General features: G+C 38.4%; 1 protein-coding gene across 11 annotated transcripts in view; it reads left to right on the forward strand.

Moving 5' to 3' along the window:
- The first annotated feature begins 583 nt into the window (after positions 1-583).
- Positions 584-21,974, forward strand: part of LOC135582627 (serine/threonine-protein kinase ATM-like) — a 67,924-nt gene continuing 46,533 nt past the window's right edge. For 4 of the 11 annotated variants that reach the window (XR_010487601.1, XR_010487602.1, XM_065112097.1 and 1 more), the window contains exons 1-17: positions 584-786; positions 872-980; positions 1,487-1,630; positions 3,962-4,123; positions 4,210-4,402; positions 4,590-4,755; positions 4,842-4,981; positions 5,055-5,142; positions 5,243-5,346; positions 6,358-6,456; positions 6,785-6,841; positions 7,499-7,580; positions 12,188-12,271; positions 12,502-12,543; positions 12,684-12,754; positions 14,299-14,347; positions 17,121-17,192. Coding sequence is in view for 8 of the 11 variants with exons in the window: in XM_065112097.1 (XP_064968169.1) it covers positions 718-786; positions 872-980; positions 1,487-1,630; positions 3,962-4,123; positions 4,210-4,402; positions 4,590-4,755; positions 4,842-4,981; positions 5,055-5,142; positions 5,243-5,346; positions 6,358-6,456; positions 6,785-6,841; positions 7,499-7,580; positions 12,188-12,271; positions 12,502-12,543; positions 12,684-12,754; positions 14,299-14,347; positions 17,121-17,192 (1,731 nt within the window). In the remaining 3 variants the exon portion in view is untranslated. Of the gene's footprint in view, positions 787-871; positions 981-1,486; positions 1,631-3,961; positions 4,124-4,209; positions 4,403-4,589; positions 4,756-4,841; positions 4,982-5,054; positions 5,143-5,242; positions 5,347-6,357; positions 6,457-6,784; positions 6,842-7,498; positions 7,581-12,187; positions 12,272-12,501; positions 12,544-12,683; positions 12,755-14,298; positions 14,348-17,120; positions 17,193-17,219; positions 17,291-21,974 lie in introns of those variants that run through there. The other 7 variants (XM_065112098.1, XM_065112099.1, XM_065112101.1 and 4 more) reach the window with 7 other exon arrangements.

The following is a 21,974-nucleotide window of genomic DNA, read 5'->3' on the forward strand; positions in this document are numbered from 1 at the left end:
CTTGAACTGAAACCGAAACTATATCGATTTGGTTCTGATTCTAATTCTAGTTCTAATTCCAATTTTGATCGAATGAGACCCATGGTTTTACAACCGAGATCAAGATTACCTCGTTTTATCGCATAGTGTGGCCCCGCTAATACTCCAAGATGAGGGCGATCGGAGCCCAAGATCGTTCCTCGCCGATCCCCTCCTACTCCAAGATCAGAGCGATGGAGCCCATTCCGCTCCTTTCTCCATCTCGCACTCCTCCTATGAGCACAAGGGTCGATTCCTCGCGTGACCGCAGCCCGCCGTAGGAAGCGATGCCATCACGAACGCTCGCGCAGAGCCGGGTGCGCTGCTGTTCGATCGTTAGAACCGGGCGGGGCCGTCGTCACCCGGAGTTGTCTCCTTGGCGGACGGAGGCAGGCGTCTTCATCGTCACGTGAAGAGCTCGTGCCGTCGACGACTTCGGCAGACATGGCTGCTTTCGTTTATTTTTCATGGGCAGGAGTGGTAATATGCCTTTCCCCACCCCAAAATATGTTATTTATTTAAAGTCTCCTTATGCGACAAGTCCAATAACTCTAAAACCCTGGAGTAAACCACCTTCCAATTTTTTCCCACTTCCTCCTTGCCGGCCCGCTCTTTTGTCGCCCTCGTAGGATCCCTAAACATACCATCACCTTCATCTCCCGATCGCCATCGGTGGAGGAGGAGATCATCGGTGGAGTCATGGCGACCTCGAGGGACGTCCAAGAAATCGTCTCCAAGCTCTCGTCTGATAAAGCGAAAGCCAGAGAGGTGACCTTTTCCCTACACTGATTCTTTCATTTCTTTTCTTGATCGTTTTTTTGTTCTATGATGTTTTTCTCGCCCCACCATTCAGGAAGGGGTGAAACTGTTGAGTAGCTGGTTGGAAGGCGAGAGGGCGGCTAGTTTCTGCAAGCTCCTCGGCCATAACACCGCCAAGATTAAGGCGGATTCAATCCCTCACGGTGAGTTTTAGGGTTGTACCGTAACTCTCCATTTCTTGGATCGGAACACAAGGCGAAGCTCTTTATCGTTTGATGTCATTTCTTGAATGCTTTGCGAAAGGGAAGGGATCTGATCTCTGTATCTGTTTTAAGTTATACTAGAATTTTCTGTTTCTTGAATCTGGAAGACATAGTGAGGCGGAGGGACTTGATCCCCGTATGGGTTTAGGTTATACTAGACTTTTGTGTCTTGTATACGTGACGGAAGGGTTTTGATGTTTGTGTCTCTTCAGGGTTATACTAGATATTTCTGTTTCTTGAATTAAAGAGGTGGCGGAAATGGAGGATTTGGTTTTTGTTTCGTTTGTATTAAGTTTATAGTATATGAACCAGAAGGCGTAGCAGAAGCAGAGGGACTGTGTTGTTTTTGGTTATACTAGATTTTTCAGTTTCCTTGAATTGGAAGACAGAAGAAAAGGAAGGATTTGATCTTTGTATCATAATTATTTTCTTGCTTATACTGGCAGCTGAAACATGGCCTTTTCTCATCACGCTGCTCATGAAATGCATCTCGTTGGAGGTCTCTGCAAGCAAGAAACGCCTTCCCAGGTTAATCTTTGTGAAGACTCTGCGAAGTAGCATCCAATGTGCAGAAGATATAAAGCTTTCAGGTATAGAAGAATGGTTCCAGATCATTCATCTTCTTTAACGGTCCAGTTATCTTTTGTGAACAGTATGATCAGCTTAGGTGAAGAATAGCATTTTATTTATGTTCCTAAGATTGTGGAGTGATATATTGTACATTCAGCCAAGCATTTGCATAAGGCTTTTTGCTATATTTTATACACAATCTTCTTTCAGTTCTCCTCCCAAACTGTGTAGATTGACTCTCCCTAGACCCTACATTGGGAGTCATGTAATGGTTACGATCCATATTTTAGCTGTCCATACGTTTTTTTTTCTATTTGAGATAGTCAATGTCCTAGTCATGGTAATGTTAGTGAGAAATAAGTGGGCATGTTTGAATTTCTTTCTGATCTATCAATTTTCCTTTCTATCTTCTTTGGACATGCTGTGCATCTGTTCTCTCTGCGTGGATTTTGTTCATGTCTGTGTCAATGCATCATGTATATAAAACATAAATTTTCACTTTATGTATCATATTCACAAGTTTGTATAATATCATCTGTATGTATAAATAAGTTGGTCACAAGGAATTATTTATTTATTTATTTATTGTTCCAAATGATTTCTTTGTTGTTTTTCTCGGCATGTATCTTTCACATTTGAGATTTCATTAGATCTGTAGCAATGCCCTTGGCCAGACTGATGTGTCAAATCCAGAGCTGAATCCTGAACAGCCATTTTGGAAGAACAGTTAGACCTTGTAAGCGTTGTGTTTTTTGATTGATTTGCTAGTTTACTAGGTTCGTTGGTTTGCCAAACCTTTTAGGTTCTTTGAACAGAGAGATTGTGCAAATAAAGCACTAAGGACCTGATGCATTATGGTAGCAACCTATGGAAAAAAAATGCTATAGAATACTTGATCACCATAGTTCATGTGGTGGTAGCCACTTCTAAAGTCGGCCCTTGGGCAGTAATATGGCCCGTATTGCATTATGATTTTTAGGTAGAATTGGAGCTTATGGTATTTGAACATGCTAAAATAGAAGTATAATCTAGTGTTTAGAATTAAGTAATGAAGTTCAGGAAGAAAGAAACTGTAGAAAGAATACTTTTTTGTTTGAAGGTGCATATTAGTCTTAATATCAGATCTTGAATATCCAAGGTTCATGTTAATGTTAATTTTAAAAGAAGATTATGAAATTTCTAGAATGACAAACTCCAAGTTTTATAAATCTTTCAATTTAATGAACACCTGTGAGCATTTATTTTACACCCGCCAGGATTTGTACTTTCTTACTATTCCCGGACTTTTTTTCCGTTTATGGGCTTTAGTCAAACTGACTGGACCTCTGAGATTGTTGCTGTTTGTCAAATGATATTCCTTGTGAATCAGATGTTCAACTTACATGCATTTCCTTAGTAAAAGGGATAAAAATTCTCTTACAAATCCACACAACAATTTCTTTGTTAGTGAGTCAAAGTGATTCATTTAGTCTGATGCATCATTGGCTGTTTAGATTTTTGTTGTTTGACAATAGGGTTTTTATACTTCCCTATGAACATGCATTCTCCAACTATACTATTATCTGCATCAGTGACTGTACATTTTGGTAAAGGCAGAGTGAAGGCTTTGAGGGGGCAAAGATGTAATCATCATTTATGTATACACAATTTTTTTTTGTCAAGATAAGAGAATTAGTTTAGTGATGATCAAATCGATACAAAAGATAATTGTAACTTTGTATTTTGTGACTAGAATTGTGAAACAAGTAAAGCTTTTATTGAACTTTCATATTTCAGATCAATAAATTTTGAAAACCTTTGTTGTGGAGTATCAAACATAAATCTGTTGGAAATATGGGACAGCTATGGATCATTTAGAAGTTTAGCTTTAGTCATAGTTAAATTAGTTGCTGTAATGAGTCTGGGTACTTAGGGAATGGATTAGAGATTGTTTGGGAGTCATCGGAAAGGGGTCATCTCTGAGTAGAAATTTATGTAAAAGCACAGTGGCCCATGGGTCCACTTGTTAGTGGGAACTTGAGGCTGAGCCTTGGCATCAATGTAAGGTTGCTTCTTCACGACTTGGATGACTAGAGTTTGGGTGATGGAAACTACTGTTTTGCCTCATAAGTGTATGGTTGCGTACATTGACCTCCTTGCCTCAGATATCTCATTGGCAAGAGTCCCGGACATTGGAGACACCACCTTTTTTCTCTTTCTGCAGTGTGGCCTACTTGGCCAACATTTATCTTTGTCATTGCATGCCGGTGGAGGTGACTCGTACCAAGCATGTCCTTGTTATTGTCCTGGAACCATGTGGATGCTGGGCATATTTTTCTGGCATACTCAAAATTTGAATTAAATTTTTGCAGGAAGAAATTTTCTTTTGCTTTCTGTCGTTAAAGTGCTATTCAGTCATATATGGGATGTTATAAAGGATATTCCTAGCTTCCAGTCGGAGTACAGCAGCATTCTTCGACATCTTCTAACTGTTAGAGAGTATCGCTATCAAATGAGGAAGCGGGTTTATTCTGGTTTGTGTCTTTTCGATCAGCTCATGCAGCTCTTTACAGCAAAATATCTTGTATGCTAGTGATGCATTTAAGTTTTCTGCAAGCAGGTCTAGTAGTACTATACATCAACAAGTTAGGTACTGTAATAGATATGAATACTAGTCATACCAGTTCCAAGGAGGATGTTTTCCGCAGTATAGTGATTCTTCATGTCCTTTTGGAAAACCCACCTGGTGATTATCCAGATAATATTCGAGAGGATGTTGTGAAGGGATTCATTATGATCTTCTCAAAAATTCGGTAAACAATATCTTCTCAGTTTATGATCTTTGTATTATTTTATTATTCTCCTTTGTCATGGCTCTTTATGTAGTATTATGTGTGATGGTCGGCTTTAAAAGTTATTGCCCCTGATTCTCTCCATCCTTTGCAGTATTGTAGATGAGAGCAGGTTTTGCAAATTGTGAAATCTCTTACATCTTTGAAGCTTTGTCAGGAATGAGGGGAAGATTTTACGGAAACTCGTGGAATGCCTGAATACGTACTTGTTAAGAGATGGCCCAAATCTTGGCAATCAGGCCATGGAGATTCATTTTGCTGTACAGGATATCATGTTCAGATGTTGGTTTACTTCTCATGATCAAGGACTAAAGGTTATTTGTTTGAGATATTTTCAGTTATTATTGGTCTTACTTCTGGTATTGTAATAAATTAACTTTAAACCTGGAAAAACTTGCAGAGTTCCTTGATTAATTTTGCAAAAATTCAGCTAAAGCTAATACGGTATCTGGCTGAAGGAACTCAGATAATAGAGCAATTACTTGATGTTATTGTCAAGGAACTTGACCAAGGCATTAATGTTGGTTCGGAAGTTCTTTGGCAAGTCTTATTTATTCTTCTAGTTGGCAATCTTCGGCCTTCTATTGCTTGCTTATGTTGCAATTAACTTCAGGAACGATATATCTAGAGAGGATAAGCTTGGAACTCTAGGAAGCATCCAGCAATGCCTAATGGAGCTTGCAGCCACTGTTTTCTATCAGGCATTAGTCTCTGATGATTTTTACTAATTGTCATTGTTGAATTGGTTTCAATCATGCCAAAATTTTGCTGTCTGTGACACTTTAGTTTATATGCTTCCAGGCTTGCAAAATTAATAGTAAATCAACATGTGATGTAAAACGGTTGAAAATGGAGCATGCTGCAGTACGTTTAAAAGATGGCCTCATCAAAGGTTCCTGGATCTGGTAACTTATATGCTGATGGCCTAGATGCTTGTTTACCATATTCTTTATTTTATGTATATGTATGTATATACACATACATATCATTTTTTGGGAAGGCAGTGAGATTGTTTCACCTTTCATTTTGAGTTCCTTGAACAATTTGAAGCATCTCTCATCTGCTAGCCTGTGCTATCCAAGACAAATTTGACATTACAATTTACAAGTCTCCTGCAATTTAATTAAATCAACGTTGTGCTGTGTGCTAATTATGTGCTGATTCCAACTCTTAGCTGTTTGTTCTTTACAACTGTGACATACTGTTCCAACGTCCAAGTGCATGGCATTTAGGTATGTTGCAGGGGCATGTACTTGTGCCCTGTGTAGGTACTTTGCAGACATATTTGTATCATGGTAGCTCGGCAAGACATTGTAAAATTAAGAATAAAGATTAAAGTTTAAAATCTGTTGTTTTTTTCCCTTTTGACCTCCATCTTTAATGCGGTAGTTCATTATTATGCATGATCATATGGACAAAATATAAGTTGCTGCTAAGCATCCAAATTAATTTGCCTAAATTTGGTGCCAATTCTGGTGTCAATTCTGCATTTTTACTTAAAATAACTTGGGTCAAGATAAGTGCATTGGAATTCCTGCTTCTTGCGTTAGACTAATTCGATCAAAATATGCTATTTTCTCTTGCAATTTCTGTGCTATGTCTTCTATTTTGTCTAATTCGGATTGCTTCTTTGTAGATAGTTTAATTTCATGATATTGAATCAGACTATCAACTTTACTGTGTTTGATTAATGCTACACCAAATGTTAACATATGCTTGCTTGCTGTGTTCTGATAGGTTATTATTTTGACTGAATTAGTTTCTATCAAGTTTCATATATTGAATGGTGTCATTTATGGCTTACTTTTTTTAGCTAGTGTTCAGCGAGGTTCATATACATGAAGTCGATACATACTAATATGAAATTGTCATAGACAAACAATATCTTCTGGTATAAATTTTGTCTTATGTTACAGGAATGGGGCCTTCGCCTTCTTTATTCATAATTATGGACTTCGACTAGATAAGGCTCTGTTAATCTATTGGTTTGAAGGTGCTGGTGAAAGTTTAAGAAGGTACTCTGATATCTATAATTAAAAATTTTCAGGCACATAAAAGTCTAAAAGGTCTGCTCGCTCACTGACATGTGACATCATGAAATTGCACTCTTTTTTCTCTATTTTAATAATCAGCGATTCACATAATTTGCCTCAAGTGAATATGTATTATTAGTGCATCTTGAGGTTAAATGTTGTTTTTTAGTGGTTGTTACTTGTTAGTACCTCATTTGGTTACAAGTGAACGCTCATGCTCGTTTTTTGAATCCCTGTTGGTGTTTAAGTTACTGAGCAATTGCCTTTAATAATGCTAGAGGCTAAATGGCTTGTTCTTTCTATTTTTCAGGATATTGAGTGGTTCAGGTACTCTGCATTCACATGATGCACTTCTTTGGCTTTTACGGTATGCTATGTGATCTTATCAGTTCCACACAGTTATGATTGTTCACCATTTAATGGGTATAAAGGTTCTTATGTATTATTGTAGTAGGCTTCTTAATTTCCAACTATCCATTTTTTTTTTATCTTTTCTGCATTTTGTGTTACTATAGCCTGTATCACTTATTGCTCCCTAGGAAATCATGACTTCCAGCTTTTCTTTAGTCTTGCCCCTGACACCTTTAACTCGAATTGTCTGAGGTGTCCTTACTTTTCCTTACACTGCAGGGATTAACATTCTTGGTGTCCAATATGTTCTGGTCACAGACAGGACATTATCAAGCCATTCTTTGTTTATTATGTGTTATTGCTGTGTCAGCTGGTCAATTACCAAGTCACATAGAAAGTGCATTGGCATAAACCACCACGACAGAATTGATCATCTTTTGCCATCTTTAGACACATCTGAGCCTTTACGTGTTTTTGGTTCTTTGTTCTTTAAAAGGGATGTCATTTAACATAAGTTTTAATCCTTGGGACATGGTATTTGTTCTTGAATGTCAAGAATCATCTTTTGTTTTTCATTTTTTTTGGTTATATCTTGATGTTGAATTATACTTGGTTGGCTTATATGAATTTTATACAGTTTATTTTCGAATTTAACTTTAAAAGCATTTTCAAGGGCATTGCAGGAATTCTCAGCTGTTTTCCCATTCTTCCTTCATGAAGAGCCTTCCAACAGCACATCGTTCACTTCAAATGAGGTTGTCTTTCTTGCATTTTGTCATATTTCTTAGATGTTTCTTTATTCCTTTACTCACCATAGTATGGCACATTTGACGCCCATGTGTGGCCCAACTTTTATAGCTGAGTGACATTATATTTGATTATTTACTTAAATTCCAGTGATATAGAGCTCAGTTAATATTTATAATAAATAAGCAAATAGCAATACAGCCAAAACCTTCATTTGCCACTCTAGCCAAGCATATAAACGATATTTACATTGCTCCAATCTTGCCTCATGTGAAATCTCCTAGTTTAGTAAACAACATAATCAACATTAAAAAGAACCATAGTAGGCTAAATGGAACATCTGGTTGGATGCATTTATGGAAGATTCCTGTTATTCCTTTTGTGGCTTGTTTTTGCAGAAAACTATTACATTCAAAGCTGCCTACCTCTCAGTATATTGCTGCATTTGGTATTATGGACACCAAGCCTTGTTTGCTGTGTGGTGCTCAATTTGATGAGTTCTCTCATATTTTCTTTTACTGTCAGTTTAGTCGGTCAGTTTTTGATATTTTTCAGCATAAGTTGGATTTAAAATTTGGACTGTTTGGTCAATGGCATACTGGTGATTGGCTTAAAGAAGGGAGTGCCTTGGGTAAACAGGCTAAATGGAACATCCACCCAAGGTTCGCCGAACCGTCGTTTCGACGTTGGCTCGGTACGGTACGGTACGGTACTGCGTACCGAGCGGTATATCGAGGTGTACCGCTCGGTACACCTGATTTCACCGATTTATCCCTTCGAAAATACCTAAAAATAAAAAAAAAGTTAGGATAGAGTTTTCAAGTTACAAATAAATATAGTAATAGTATAAGTTTAGCAAAATCAATGTAAATTTGTTAAAAATAGCATCACATATCTTTTTCGGGCTTTGAGATAGTCTTGTTCGAGGTTCGTATTTCAGCTCGTTATAGATTGAAATATCTATAGAAAAATCAGTTGAATTGTTAGACTATTTTGTTACAATATAAACTCTAAAATTCAAATGAATTAAATAATCATTTATCTAGATATACCTGATTGTTAATTATACCACCAAAACGAATGATGGGCCTCCACGGGTGGTGGATCGGGGTCCTCGATCCGATACATATCAATATGATATGTTTGTTGGACCCAATCATGAAATTGATCCCATGGCATAGTGTATTGATACACCGTATGTCATTGATGCATCAATGTGGTACTGATCGTAGATTGATCGTCATAAATCATATTTGTCCGAGGCAGCTCTTGAGGCATATATTGGTGTTGTTCTGTATCATGCTGTTGCTCAAAGAAGGATGACCAACTATCACCATACTGTTGTTGCCCATATGATTCTTCATAATACGATGGCTGTGAATACGATGAGTCTCTTTCTGTGTCTATATCATGCATGCTCTATCGCATTTGTTCATATTCATCCACTGCCTTCCCCTTCCCCTTCTCCTTTCCCTTCCGCGCATAAACTTAACCAGTACCTTGTCGAGTTCCATGATCTGAATCTTGAGTGGCATGTGTAAAATATTGCTCCTCAGTCCATTCACCACCCTCAAGTTGTGCAGACGAGACCAACGACTGCCTGGTATCACCGCCATCATCTGTTGAGGCACTGCTGTCCGTGTTGTTGTCATGTCTCTGGACCGAACGAGAAAGAGAATGTGATTGTGAAGGTGTCTTGTCGCCCGACTCGATTCTTTCCAACGATGCAACTGATGCTATTGCCTTCCCCTTTGCCTTTGCACGTTGGGCGGACGAGTGTGACCGTTGGGTATCGGTAGTTCCTCGAGCAGTTTGACTCATACCTCTTGATTAGAAAGTTCTTCCTCTTAATCTTCCCAAATTTACCTCGATTGAATTCACAAATCGTTGTTTTATAGAGTTTATGAGAGAAAAAAAATGTTTGAGAGAGAGTTTAAGAGTGTATAATGAAATAGGGGAGAGAAGATTAGTTTAAATAGGAGGAGCACTGTAGCACTGCTACAGTGTGGTAACGGTCGATTTCGACCGTTACTGAGTGGTATCGGGCGGTAACGGTCGAAATCGACCTTTACCGAATGGTACCGGGCGGTAACGGTCGAAATTTCGACCGTTACCGCCCGATACAGGCTTTTTTTGGTGTACCGCCCGGTAGAGGGCGGTCCGGGTACCGGTCGCCTCTCGAACCGGTACGTACCGCCCGTACCGGGCGGTACACATCGGTATGGTGAACCTTGCCAAGGATTGAAATATCGTACCGTACCGGAGTTTCGAGATTCGCTCGGTACGGTACGGTACTGTATACTGAGCGGTATATTTGGTATACCGCATAGTATATATATATATATATATATAAAGAAAAAAAATCTTTTTCGGTGACATCGCCTCTCTTCTCCCTAGGTTGGGCGACATCGCAGAAAAATGAGGCGACGTCGCCTCTATATTTATATATTTATATGTATAAAAGTAAAAAAAAAATCTACAAAGTTGCCTCTCTCTTTCTCTCTCTCTATATATATATATATATATATAGAAGTAAAAAAAAAAATCTGCGTCGTCGCCTCTCTTCTCCCTACGTGGGGCGATGTCGCAGAAAAACGAGGTGACATCGCCTTTTTATATATATATATATATAAATTAATCCAGGTAAAAAAATAAATACCGCCCGGTAGTGGGCGGTCCGTGTATCGGTCTGCTGGCAGACCGGTTGTACCGCCCAATATGGATGGTATTATTCGAAATTGAAGACCTTGGTTGGGACATTAAGGCTTGTTTTTGTTAATGCATCAAATCATCTCTAGTTAGGTTGTGCAATTTAGTTTAATCATTGACACAAATAGTATATGTTTGAACTATTTGGTTTGTTCCAATCAGATGTAAAGTAATGGACAATCAGAAGGAATTGTTTCATTTTTTGTAGTCATATAAGGTTCCTTATTGGTATGTAGTTGCCAGCTTTTCTTCATGCTTTGTTCCGAATAAGCTTTCTGTCATGGATTACAGTGTAATCCTTTATTCCCAGCATGCTTTGAATATAACTTGTTAATGGTGACTCTTGCTTAGTATAGCTTCATATAGTTCTGCATGGAATTTGTTCAACAGTTACTGAATTAGATCCTTGCAATCACACCATATGCAAATAGAAATCAGATTAATAAAATTGATTTTAGAAATCAAAAGAATTAGTCTGAAGGTGCTAGCTAGTCAAGCTAATAATGATCTTGATTTATGATGCAAGTTAGATCATCTTCAGACCTTCTACATATGTTTGTACTCACTCAATAATCGCTAGCAATGTTTGCTGTACCACCCGATATGTGGTACTTACCGTTTCGGGTATGGTCCGATATGTGGACCACCCCTTTTCAGGTGGTCCAGTTAAAATAATAAAAAAATAAAAAAAATAATGGGGCCTTGTCCAAATCAGCATTAAAAAGGAGAAAAAAAAACAGTGCTCACGAACACAAGCTCTCTTCTCGTGTAAGATGCCGCCGCCTCACCGTTGCTGCTTCGCCATTGCTGCTTAGGTGCTTCCTCTTCTTTTTCTTCCTTCACTTCCTCTTCTTCCTTCTTCCTCCTTCCTCCTTCCTCCTCTGTTCCTCGACTGCCCCTTCCTCTTCTCCCACTTTTGCTTCCTTGCCGAACCACTAGTACGCACCGGTGCACCGTGTATCGATACACTGGTGCAGATCAGTACGTATCAGTCTGACAAAGTGCCAAAACGGGTCTGGTACCCCAAAGGCAATCATCGATCGTTAGATTATATGACCTTCATCAAACATACTGTCATTGATCTGTATACTGTTTTACATATATGATGTCCGTTTACTTGCTTACCTACAAAATTACAAGATTGACATTACTCTCTTGGTTTAATTGTATTCTATTATTGACATCTTAGGGAATTTGGCATCATAACTTGCTAGATAGTATGTATAATATTTTACATATTTCAATGCAGAAACAAAATTCTATCTGTCAGAGTCATATTTGGCTTATTGATCTTTTAGCCTGTTTGAAAAAAATCAGAGTTCTTTGTTCCAATGGTAGACATCCTGTTCATTGATTGAGTCTCAAAACTTGGCGGAAATAGAGTTGAGCAAACAAGAACCAATACTTCGAGTTCTTGTAATTAATAGTTCCTTTTGGCAAAATATTTTATTCCAAGTATGTCTTATGAACTTTTGGCTTTTGCTTCTAGAAATAGTTCCAAGTATGTCTTAAGAGCTCTTGTAATTAATAGTTCCTTTTGCTTCTAGAAGCCACCATATCAATTTGGCATTATGAACTTTTGGCTCTCAAAATTTTCTATTGCAAAGGCTTTTGGCACTTAATTATTGGTTTGGCTTATTGCTGATATCCTTCAAAGTTATTGATGGATTGATGCCTGTCTTTTCTCTTTTTTAATTTTATACCAGTTTTCTGAACTTGGCTTTGGTCCATGTCAATTCATATGTTTATATGTCAGTTTTCTGTGCATATAAACAAACTTGTTGCTTTTCAGCAATCTCATCAATTAAATGCATGACATGCTATGTTTGTTAAAGATAGTGCTGCTAAATTTTTTTGTTATTCCTCCTATGAGCTTGACTGAATCAAGATGTCTTTTATTTTAAAGGTTTTGTTAGTTAAAAATGGTTGGCAAGATATATGGAGCTGTTTGATGCGTGGAATACCTTCTTTTAGTAGTTTCTCCTCAATTGTAAGTTATACTTCCATTATTGGTTTTATCTTTCTAATATTGCTAATTGCATTTCTGGCCGGTCTATTTTGTTTTTTCTGTCTCATCACTTAATTTATAGTGTTATCTTTTTTTAAATATACTTCTGTCTATAATTAACTAAGCTGGTTCTTTGCCGCTTAGATATTTTTCTCTTGGTAGCTTTGCACTTTGTGCTGCTTTTATCTCTAAACTAAGTTGTTTGCTTGCAGATTGACGCTGCTTTGACACTACTTGGCAATATGATTAAGAGAGTAAGCTGTTGTGCAATTATGGATAAGTTTGAGATCACATGCTTTGATACAGTCACTTCTCTCGTCCAATTTACATTTAGGATTAATGTTTTATACAGTCACTTTTTTCGTCCAATCTACATTTTGTATTCATGTTTCAGGACCAAGCTAGTGTAGCTGTCATGCCTCTAGATGTATGGAACCTTAGGATATTTAAGCGCATGCCTTCAGAGTATGTGTTCTCTTCTTTTTCAAATGTACTAGTCATTCTGTTGAATGTTGAGGTTACCTTAAAGGATACTGTTTCAATCTATTAGGTTGACTCATTTGCACTCGTGCTAAATGCACAGCTTTTTATGTTTTGATGACTTCAACATGTGTCAATTTCTGAAAGCTTGTTTTTCTAAATATAAAAAAATTTGGAATTATAATTTTTTGCATTTATCTTTTTATATGGGTCTCATAGTGTATTTCCCATAAAGACTAGAAGGTTTTGCTCCAAGATATTCTCCCATTTTGTTTTAATTGTAATGGGTTACGTTTCTTATTCTCTCCTATTTTATTGTCTGATTCAATGTTTTTGTCTTAGTGGAAGCAATTGTGATAAAGGTATGGTGTCACAATGGGCAAATTTTGTACAGTAACATTTGACTACTCCACATAATATTCTTCTGCAAATAGTGAAATTTCATTCCCAGTGAGAGGAAAGAAAGCCATAGGACATGTTTTCATATTAATATAATTTGATTTGTCAAGTTTTTATTACTGCTCAAGTCATCTTCAACATTTCAGTGTCCTCAAGTCGAAGATATGGTTAATCGCTTCTCTTCATTAATGGGACAGTTTTCTTTTGATGATATGCTTTCTAAAATCATGTTATAAATGCATGTTCAGAATTTTGATTTTTATAACTAAGCACACAATAGTAGACAATAGGTACTCTCAGTTTGAAATTTGAACTTGACTTCTACTCTTCCTTGACCAAACAATTACTATGATGGAACAAGCAAGGTTGAGTAGAAACACAATACTATGATTTTGATGTGGCATTTTTTTAAATTTATAGTATGATATTATTAGCACTTCAATTAGATTTATAAGCTAATGGAATGTTACCACTACTACTATTGGTGCTAGCAGCATTGGATTTCTTGATGTAAAAAAGAAACTCAAATGGAATAATCTGGAATGACACATTGGGTCGAATTGGTAGACTGTACCAATGCTGATATGATATTTAACATCGATGATTAAGGGCCTAGAAGAACTACCATATTTGAACTCTTCCCCGGATTAATTGTATATGCAGACTGCACTTTGCTTGCTATTATGGGTTTAACAAAAATTTACAAAGATGAAAATCAACTGGATTATATACTGGTTCATTCATGATGCTGTCTTGTTGGCATATAACAAATTAGTATACTTTTAGTTTGTAATATTTTAACCATCCTTCCAACTAGCTGTTTTATCATAATTGCCATCAGCCAAAGAAATAAAAAATGATGATTGTGTAATGGAGGGATTTTGATGCTGTTAAATTGTTCATTTTCTAATTTTAATTTTTTTTTCTCAAAAGATCAGTTACATCAATATTAAGAGACTTGAATGTTGCACTTGGTAAGCTTAACTTTTATTTATTTAATTATGTGATACAAGGATGATGTAATGCATAAGTTAATTTTTTGATCAAATGTAATTGTGCAAATTTTTAGAAATTTACATTATATGATAATTACTTGCTTACCATATTCAACTTGTTGAAAACCATTGTAGGTCTACTTTGTACTTCATCGCTTGCTATTTCTCTCGAGCAGGTGCTAATGTATGTACTTCATCATTTGGTATTTTTGCAGTGTTACTATTTATCATGGACCGTTGTTTTGCCCCAATCGATACGAAACATGCATTACATACTCGTTCGAGTGTGAACCGGTATTGCCCTCGTTTTGAGTGGTTTAGTCCGATCCATTAAGGAGATATTTGATTAATACTCTTTAGGGCTCACATTCACGAGCCCTCTTAATGTGAATGCAAGCCTTATTCTCCCATTTCGCCTCCTACTACTATTGCATTTTGCCCTTTGCTTATTATGCACCTTCGACGGGTACGCTTCCTCCTCGTCTTCTCCTCGTTCTCCTCTTCTTCTTCCTTATCCTCCTACCTCTTCGCTCTTCCTCCTTCCTCATTTTCCTTCCTCATCTTCCTCCGTTGCCCCATTTGCTTTCTCTTCTTCTTTGTTTCTCTTCCTCCTCGTCCTCTTCCTTCACCACCTCATCTTCTTCTTTCCCCTTTCTCCTCCTTCCTCCATCCTTTTCCTCCACTGCCCCTTCCTCTTTGAGTCATTGGTATTTGTTGATACATCAGTCCAACTAGGGATCGATACGGCTTGGTATGTGTTGATACACCACCTCTCAATGGCAAGGGATCAACAACAACATCACCATTAAAGTTATAAGTCCTAATTATTTGGGTTCGGTTACATAGATCTTTTGTCGCCATTGAGATATTTGAAAAACCATATGCTTAGTTAAGTTTAGAGTACTTAAATATTTATTTATAGTTTCTATTAAAGTCTTTTTGGGCCTTTCTCTATCTCTTCTCGTGTTATTAATATTAATTATTTCACCTTTTATGACTACTACATCCGGAGGTCTCATTTTATTTTCATAGTATATGCTCATACCATCTTAAATGATTTTTTCTTATTTTATTTTCTATCAAAATGATATCTAGTTGTTCATGAATAAAAGAAATTTTTTTCCTACCTTTTCTATTAATTCCACGCATCCATATCAACATTTTCATATCAGCAACATAAATTTTTTGTATATATTGTTTCTTAACTATCTAACACCCAGATCCATAAAGCATTGTCTAAAGAAATTTTTTTTGAATTGTTAGATTATTTTGTATACAATTTAAACTTTAAGATTCAAATTAATTAAGTAATCATATGTGTAGATATACCTGATTCTACCACTAAAACGAACGACGATTCTCCATGGGTAGTGGATTGGGGTCCTTTAATCTTATGTATCTGTATATCGATATGATATGTTTGTCAAACTCAATCCTGAAATTGATCACACGACATAGTCTATTGATACGTCGTATCCCATTGGTGCATCAATGTGCTGATGGTCTGATTGTCATGAATCACATGTGTTCGAGGCGGCTCCTAAGGCATGTATTGGTGAATGTCAGAACTCCTACATTCACTATTGATCTGTTGCTTCATATCGTACTGTTGCTCAGAGAAGTATGATCAACTTTCACCATACTATTGTTGGTCGTAAAATTCTCCATAATACGACGATGTAGGCTCTGTCGCATCTTGTCAAAAATATCCATTGACTTCCCCTTCCCCTTACCTTTTTGTGCCTAAACTTGACTAGTACCTTGTTGAGTTCCATGATCTGAATCTTGGGTGACATGTGTAAAATAATACTTTAATCTCTGATGAATCTTTGACTAATAAAATATCACATGAAATTAGAGCTTTTGGTTCAAGATTGTAGCTTAGTTCACTTACAATTTGGTTCGACTCAAGCATGACATGGCCTAATCCAAATGCGATGTGAACCAAGATTTTCCTAATTCGATCCCCCTAATGCTTCTCTTACTTTACGGGGTTATATTCGTCAAGGACCATGCGTTGGCCTCCACTAAATCCCATCGTGTGCCTTGCTTGGCAACCTCGAGCAGCCATGGCATCGCGCTTCGCTCCTAGGTTTCTTCTTCTCCAACGCTTATCGACGCTGAGAAGAGCTCGGCCGACCTCATCGATTCTAGTAGCCTTCGAAGCTCCCGTTGACATCGGCGGTGGCGGTCTCCTCTCTCCACCTGGGCCGTGGTGGGCTCTGGATCCCCGATGCATTTCTAGGGTTTTCTTCTCTGCCTGGCCATTGCCTCTTGACAAAAGGCATAACCTGACTGCCATAGACTATCAGTGTGTGGTTCCCTCAGACAATCCCTTCCTTTTTCTTTGGGGCGAGAGCTTGTTTGTGAAAGAGGCTTTGATTGTGATCTGACGATATAATGAGATAAAGCTTTACCCTCGAAATCGATTGGTATCAGCTGGTACAGGTCAGTAATGTTTGAAATTTCGACTGTTACTGCTCGATACGAGGCCAAAAGCTTGATATCTCTCGGTAGCGGGCGGTATGTGTGTCGGTCTACTGGCCGACCGGTACATACTGCTCGTACTGGACAACACGGTATGGTTTTGCAAACCCTGGATCTTTCTATCTTATTGAATAATAATACCGAAGACTTTTACTTAAAGAAACTTCTTGTCTAACCAAGTTAACTATATTCTCCTATCTATCCTAGTATTATTAAAGTTGCACTCTTAATTTAAAACCTTTAGTTTCTAGGGATTGCCTTAATTGCTTCAATATGTACTTGATATGGGTAGATATGAACTTATTAGCTAAATTTATCGGAAAATTTATATTTCAGTGTCTATTTTCTGGTTGCCTTTGCATAAAATAGAACACCATGGCCTTTTTTTTTGTTAATTTATGGTTAAGATCCATTTTACGTTTGTTCTTATATTATTGTCAAACTTATTTTAAGCTTTATTGACAATGCAGGGTGATCTTAGAGACATTCTGTATCTTAGAAAAGATTTACTCAGAGCAACTATGGAATTATTTGACTTCAAGGTTGTGTTTCTTGAGATTATCTTGCAGGTTATTTTTTTGCAAGTTATAGCCACCTGTGCAAGCATATGCTGATATTTTACTGTTCTAATTGCTTTTAGGTATACCATCAAATGATCCTTTTCTTATTGAGTACCTACATCTGAATTCTTCAATGTCATGAACTTAGAATAACTTGCTATGCTGTTTTGTATGCAGTCATTTCCACTCTTGATTATGAACAGTGAATAAATTATAATATTACAGTTATGTATTAAACAAGGATTTTAATTTCGAATGATACCATCCGTATCGGATGGTATGTACCGGTCTGCCAACAGACTGGTACGTGAGCTGCTCGATACTGGGCAATACCATTGATCTAGCCTTGTAACGGATGATACAGGGCTAAATCAGGTGGTAACGGTCAACATTTCAATCGTGACCGCTCGAAACAAGTCGGTAACATACACGTTACTGGGTGGTAACGTGCGCGTCCTCATCTGACGCGACGAGGAGAAGAAAAGGAGGCGACGTCGTCTAGGCAGTGTACACCTCCTTTTTTATTTTTTATATTATTTTTTATATTATTTTTTATATTTTTATATATTTATATTATATATATACCGAGCGGTACATCCTGATGTACCGCTTGGTATGCTCGTATCGTACCGTATTGAACAAAGCTCGAAACGGCAGTATAATACGAAATTAAACCTTGGTATTAAATAATGTTCTCTTTTAAATACTTGTAGGACTTACAGCAATTTTTAAATGGTGCTTGTGTTGCTGATTTAATGATTAAGCATTGATCTCCAAACTTTTCCATAATGATGTTTGTGTGTTTTTGTCTGAAGTCTGAACATAGCTTGTTTACTGTGTCCATATATTTTCATGTCATCACTGTGTCAGAAGAGTTCTTTTCTGTACAGCGCCCTCTAAGTTGGCTAATTATATTTTTCTTGCTAAATTGTCATTTTGTGTAATTATATTCATTCTTGTGTAAAATGAAATTGATATACCCATTTGTATTAATACATAGCAAGTGTCCCATTGATAGAGGGTAAGATTTATGATAATACCATATTAAGTGGCAATAATTTTCACAAAAGTTACCCCATTTTTAAGATAGGGCACAAGTTCCTTCTGGAAGCTTGGTTTGCGATTAATCTGTTGTTTGTAGATGAATGTCAGGGGAGTTTTTGTGCATTTCAAATCTATTCTTTAGGGTCAATTTTGGGGGGTAATTATATTTGTATATTATTAAATATATGTGAAAAGCCCCAGTCAAAAATGGCTTTGTAATATACTTGTTTACTAGTAGGATATGAAAATTGTATAGTGGGAGAAGCATCAAGAGATATTGAATGTACATGTAAATGAAATTTCTAGATCCTCAAGGATTTGATCTTTTAGAGGTGTCATTATGCAGTAGAGGAAGGGGCAGCAACGTGGTGACACAGACAAGTAGCAAAGGAAGAGGAATGGTGGCGGGAAGGAGACAACAATGTGGTGGGAAGGAGAATTAGAGTAGTGGAAGAAGATTTTTTATTGTCAGTCAGTTTACAAAATAGTTGGGGTCAAACGTCTGTGGCCTTTTGAACTTTGACTTGTATATGAGCTCTTTTTAAAACCTTGGTTTGTATAATGGGCTCTTCATTTAAATAGAAATATTGCATTTTACAGCACTCAATGGAGGTAAAATATCCATTTATAGTTGGGACATCACAACCAGTTGTTGTCAGCTGTTGGTTATTCTGTTACATTGTTGTTGTTTGGATTAGTGATGTAGTGTCTTTTTTTTTTATATAATTTATTTAAACTCAATGGTCATTAGATGATTTGTGTAGATGCCTAGGTGGTGTCTTAAGCAAGGTATGCAATTTCGAATAATACCGTCCGGTACGGGCGGTATGTATCGGTCCGTCAGTTTATCGGTACACGGACCACCCGTTACCGGATGGAACGAAATATATATATATATACAAGATTTACAATACCGAATTTTACCTCCCGGTACGGGTGGTATGTACCGATCCGATAGGCTACCGGTACGCGGACCGCCCGCTACCAGGCGGTATGTTAAAAAAACCTCGTATCGGACGATACAGGGAAATTTCGACCGTTACCGCCCGGCACAACTCGGTAACGGTCGATTTCAACCGTTACCACACTGTAGTAGTGCTATAGTGCTCCAACGGTCAAAGCCCTTTCTCATTCTATTTAAGTCATTCTTCTCCCCTATTTCATTATACTCTCTTAAACTCTCTCTCAAATTTTTTTTCTCTCCTAAACTCTACAAAACAATGATTTTCGAAGGGTTTAACGGACTGAAATCAGGTGTACCGCTTGGTACACCCGTACCGTACCGAGCCTAGGTCGAAACACCGGTACGGTACGGTATTGCGAACCTTATATATATATATATATATATATATATTGAGCGGTATACCGAATGGTATACCGCTCGGTATACAGTTTCGTACTGTACCGAGCGAACGTTGAAACTTCGGTATGGTACGAAATTGCATACCTTAGTCTTAAGAACTTATTCACATATGGATTGCTTGACCTAGATAGTTTAGTCTTTTAGGTAACTCTGCTGTGCATTGATGGCTGACCAATCTTGTATCAAAGTAGAAAATTAGTTGATCTATGTTGATTTTCTTTAGTTATAACTTGCCCATCACCAAAGCCAAAAAAAGTATATTTTTTGTCTGTTCAAAATCTAAGTTTTGATGTCGATCTATAATAATCGAAGTACATAGAACCAAGGTATGCAATACCGTACCGTACCGGTGTTTCAAGGTTGGCTCGGTATGATACGGTACCGGTGTACCGAGCGGTATACTAGGGCGTACCGAGCACTATAGCACTGTAGCATTGCTACAGTATAATACTATAGCGGTACCGAGCGGTCTGTGTACTAGTATGCCGTCGGACCGGTACGTACCGCCCATACCAGGCAGTACCATTCGGTACTGCATACCTTGATTAGAACAGTTTCATAGTTTTGCTTTTGTTTGATGACATTATTTATGTGATGATTGATGAATAGAAATTTGTGAAGTAAAATATGAATAAAATAGGATCGGTGATGGAACTTCTTGGCATTAGAACCCTGCAAAAGGAGCCACCGTCAGTATAGATAATTTGTAGATACACCTAGCTAAAGTCTTTAACATTTAGAGATCAGGAATTTACTTAGGGATCCATGTAAGCAGTACTAGATATAATGTCACTTCTGTATGTGTTGTGGCATTGGATATGTCAATTGGTCACCCTCCATTGCTTGGGCATGTCCTTGGTATAACATTATGGTATGTACCTTCATCCTACTTTATGTCGGTTGATAGACATCAACACTTTTATAACTAGAAATCTGTGTTAACATTTCTATCAGAAAAAAAATATTCCCTAGAATGTGATCATGATGGTACTGTAGCGGTACCGAGCGGTCTGTGTACCGGTATGCTGTCGGACCGGTACGTACCGCCCATACCCGGCGGTACCATTCTGTCACGACCTTAGCTGGAATTGCCTAAGACGTGAGGCACCCTTGCGGCCAAAGACTCGAAGCTAGCGTGCGTTGCCAAAGTCGCGGGTCACCCGTGCGGCAAAGACGCGAACTTAGCTTGCGTTGCCTAAGTCGCGCTTCGCCCTTGCGATCTTGCTCCGCAAGGATCAGCCACTTTGTAACCTCTCGCAGGTCCCGAAGGACCTGTAAAAGAGAAAGAAAGTTAGATCGAAAGAACGAGCAACGGACAAGTCCCGAAGTCTCGCGAAAAGGGAAGCTTTACAAGCAAATCGTCGAACACCTTGTGTGCACAAGAGAAAAGAGGGAGAGGGAGGAAAACAAGGCTTTCAAGGATGAACGAACAGCTGCAAGCCCACAAACAGCCGCTCACCTGGTCCCGGGCGCAAAACCAAGTTCCCGTAAAGGTCACGTGCGAACTTGCGAAAGAGTGTTCAACGCCCGGTATATAACCGAAGCCCCATCCAGCCATGTGCCACCCGGGGGGTTCCTGGGTGCTGAGATGGCTGACATTTTGGTGAGCGGAGGCAGCACTCCGCTCACCTCCCGCGGCACGCGAAAACGGAGCCGTTTTGGGCTGTTTTGGGGCTGTTTTGCTCGGTTCGGTGAGCGATCGCTTTTGCAACGCTGCAGCTTGTTCGAACTTACATATTTACAGCAAAATGACCCAAAACCATGAGAAAACATGCTGTCAAGCAGCTGTACATGCGGGTGTGAGCGACGAACGGTTCGTTGAACGGAGTTGTTGCGGGTGCGCGACGACCGTTCGTGACATTCTCCCCCACTTAAACTGTCGACGCCCTCGTCGACGCTTGTTGGTAGTTGTTGATGACTTCTTCTTCATGTCGCAGGGCGTCTTCAGGCTCCCAACTGCATAAATTCCATTCCAAGAATCACTTGGAAGTCGTCCAGTGGCACGACCATCATGTTGGTGTTTCCGCTCCAAGTCCCGATTTTGATAGGAACACCCTTCGCCAACCCGGAGATTCGCCTGGCCTCCGAGTTCACCGCTTTCATTCGGCTTGGGCTCTTCTCCAAGATCAACCCAAGTCGCTGTGCTTCACGATCGGCTATGAAGTTGTGGGTAGCGCCCGTGTCCACCATTGCACAGGTCATTTGGCCATTCAGCTTGATGTCTATGTACATCAACTCACCACTTCCTGCTTTCTGTTGCTTTGTCTTGTTGCTCTCCCCCACTTGACCCCGCATAGCGTTCAACAAACGCATTGCTCCCATTCGGGGTCCTTGCGACTCTTCGTCATCGCTGCTGG

This window comes from Musa acuminata, chromosome BXJ2-6, assembly GCF_036884655.1.
Source record: "Musa acuminata AAA Group cultivar baxijiao chromosome BXJ2-6, Cavendish_Baxijiao_AAA, whole genome shotgun sequence".
Lineage (NCBI taxonomy): Eukaryota > Viridiplantae > Streptophyta > Magnoliopsida > Zingiberales > Musaceae > Musa > Musa acuminata.